General features: G+C 43.3%; 1 protein-coding gene and 1 non-coding gene across 2 annotated transcripts in view; one reads left to right on the top strand and one right to left on the bottom strand.

Annotated features, from left to right (window-relative positions):
- Window positions 1-1,985, bottom strand: part of UNC80 (unc-80 homolog, NALCN channel complex subunit) — a 270,330-nt gene that overhangs the window by 74,710 nt on the left and 193,635 nt on the right. The window contains exon 38 of the mRNA XM_045296777.1: window positions 179-362. Coding sequence (XP_045152712.1) covers window positions 179-362 — 184 coding nt within the window. The remainder of the gene's footprint in view (window positions 1-178; window positions 363-1,985) is intronic.
- LOC115872097 lies at window positions 854-989 on the top strand. Its single transcript, XR_004047645.1, has one exon. It is a non-coding gene; the product is annotated as a small nucleolar RNA SNORA38 (small nucleolar RNA).

Genomic DNA, 1,985 nt, shown 5'->3' with positions numbered 1-1,985 from the left:
TACGAAACAAAAATTCTTTGAAGCACTCCAGAGTAGGGGGCCAGAGCGCTAAAAGTTTTTCTCATGAATGAAAGAGGCCCTTGGCCTTCATAAAGGGTATTCATACACACACACATGCACACACATATGTATATATAAAATAAAGTTATCTTGTCATCCCAAAGCGGTAGTGGATTACCTGGCATGGAAGCTGTCACAAGGAGCTTGGCCTCACACTGCTCCTTCTTCATCGTCTGCTTCAGGTCTTTGAAGAAGAGGCCTTCCACGTAGCCCACCACTTCCCAGAGGAAAGTCAGAGTGGCTGAGATGGCATCCATCCCCCACTCACAGGGGGTCCGCACGAAGTACATGATCAATCCCACCTGCGAGGCAGCGAGCAAGGAGGGTTCACTCAGCCACAGCAGCCCAGAGCTCCCAGGCCCATTTTTTTCTCTCTTTCTTTGCTTCTCCTGATCAGACAAGCAGTATGGGCTCTTACACAGAGGACATGGTGGAAACACAAGGGATAGAACTCTTTTTTCTTCTCCTCCACAGTTCCTGTGCCTCTCGGAGAGAAAATCAGTGAGAAGGGAGGAGAGTTTCCTAGAAACTAGGCATTTTTATATGTCATAGAGTTTGATGAAGTAGCTATAAGCATCGTGCATTGAAAAAGACATTTTCCGCCAAAAGTCATTCTTACCTTCAACAGGGCTTCAAACTGAGTGTCTTCATGGACAGGCAATTGGGTTGGAATATCACATTCATTCTGTCCATGAACTACCAAGGTTTTCGTACCTACAGAAGATAAACATAAAAACAAACTTTCCTCTACTCTAGGTCAAGTTGTATTTAGGACATGAACTATTACCAACAATCCTCCTACAAAGTCATGCCTGTGATCCTGTGTCCCTGGACACAAGAATTGGTGGGGCGGGGGTGGGGAATGTATGTTTGAAGAAGTCTGGGGTCAGCTTCCTCCTCGCAGGCTCCAGCTCACACATCTCACATTGAAAAATAACATAAAGCCTATCAACCAACATAATAATAATTATTATTGAGCCCATGAGGCTGCGGCAGCTCCCTGGAGCGGGTTGGGTGGGTTTGGAGTATGAGTTTGTATTGACAAACGGCCCTCCTTCAGTGACGCCCAGGAGCTGTGCTCCACAGCGGGGAGAAGGATGAGGCGGGCTCCTGTCGAGGTGCACACCTGCCAGTGCCTGACAGGGTTGCTATGGGCCAGAATTGACTGCCTGGCATTAAAAAAACATAACTAAGTAGGGATTTTAAATGGTTTCCCTTTTTATTATACTATAGCTTGCTATTTATAGAGTTTCCAATACCGAGCAATTCTTTCCAATGCAGAGTCTTGTTTTAAATCTCACAGTAGCATTATGGCATGGGGGTCACTATTTCCACTTTATGAACAAAAATGTAGAGAAGATGTGTATCCCAATCCAGGACACATTTTTTTTTTCCTGGAAGAGTTAAGTATTCCAGCCCCAAGCAATACAAGAGTACCTATCTTTGTATTTCAATGACGAGATTAAGCATGGAAGCTGAGGAAATAGAAAGAGCGATATTTGGAAAATTGAAACACAGACTTGAAATGTAGCAGATATTTACATTTTGTATATTCCACTTAGCTGCTGAGAGACTATCAATTCAACTTCACTCATTAATCATAAATATTTGAGAATATCATGTCTCACCTTGATTATCAATGAATTATTTTAAGCAAGTGTCTGACAAATTGCTTCTTTGCTCTCATTAAAAATGTGCCTTTTGGGGGATAAGCTACAGAACATACATGTAAACACATAGCTACCCATTTTTTTTACTGCTCATCATGTATCAGGTACTACAACAAGGGCTCATTTCTGTCTCATGATTGTGAACTCCGAAGTGTATCCCCATTTTACACACCCGGGAAGGGAACTTTGAAAAATGCCAATAACAGTTAACCAACTAACAAGTGGCCGTGCTGCCTGCCTGCCCTCGTGTTCTCG

This window comes from Echinops telfairi, unplaced genomic scaffold, assembly GCF_000313985.2.
Source record: "Echinops telfairi isolate 266 unplaced genomic scaffold, ASM31398v2 ScPeMD7_3;HRSCAF=10, whole genome shotgun sequence".
NCBI classification, from domain to species: domain Eukaryota; kingdom Metazoa; phylum Chordata; class Mammalia; order Afrosoricida; family Tenrecidae; genus Echinops; species Echinops telfairi.
Note: the sequence above shows the minus strand (reverse complement) of the source record. Positions and strands in the feature narration are given on the sequence as shown.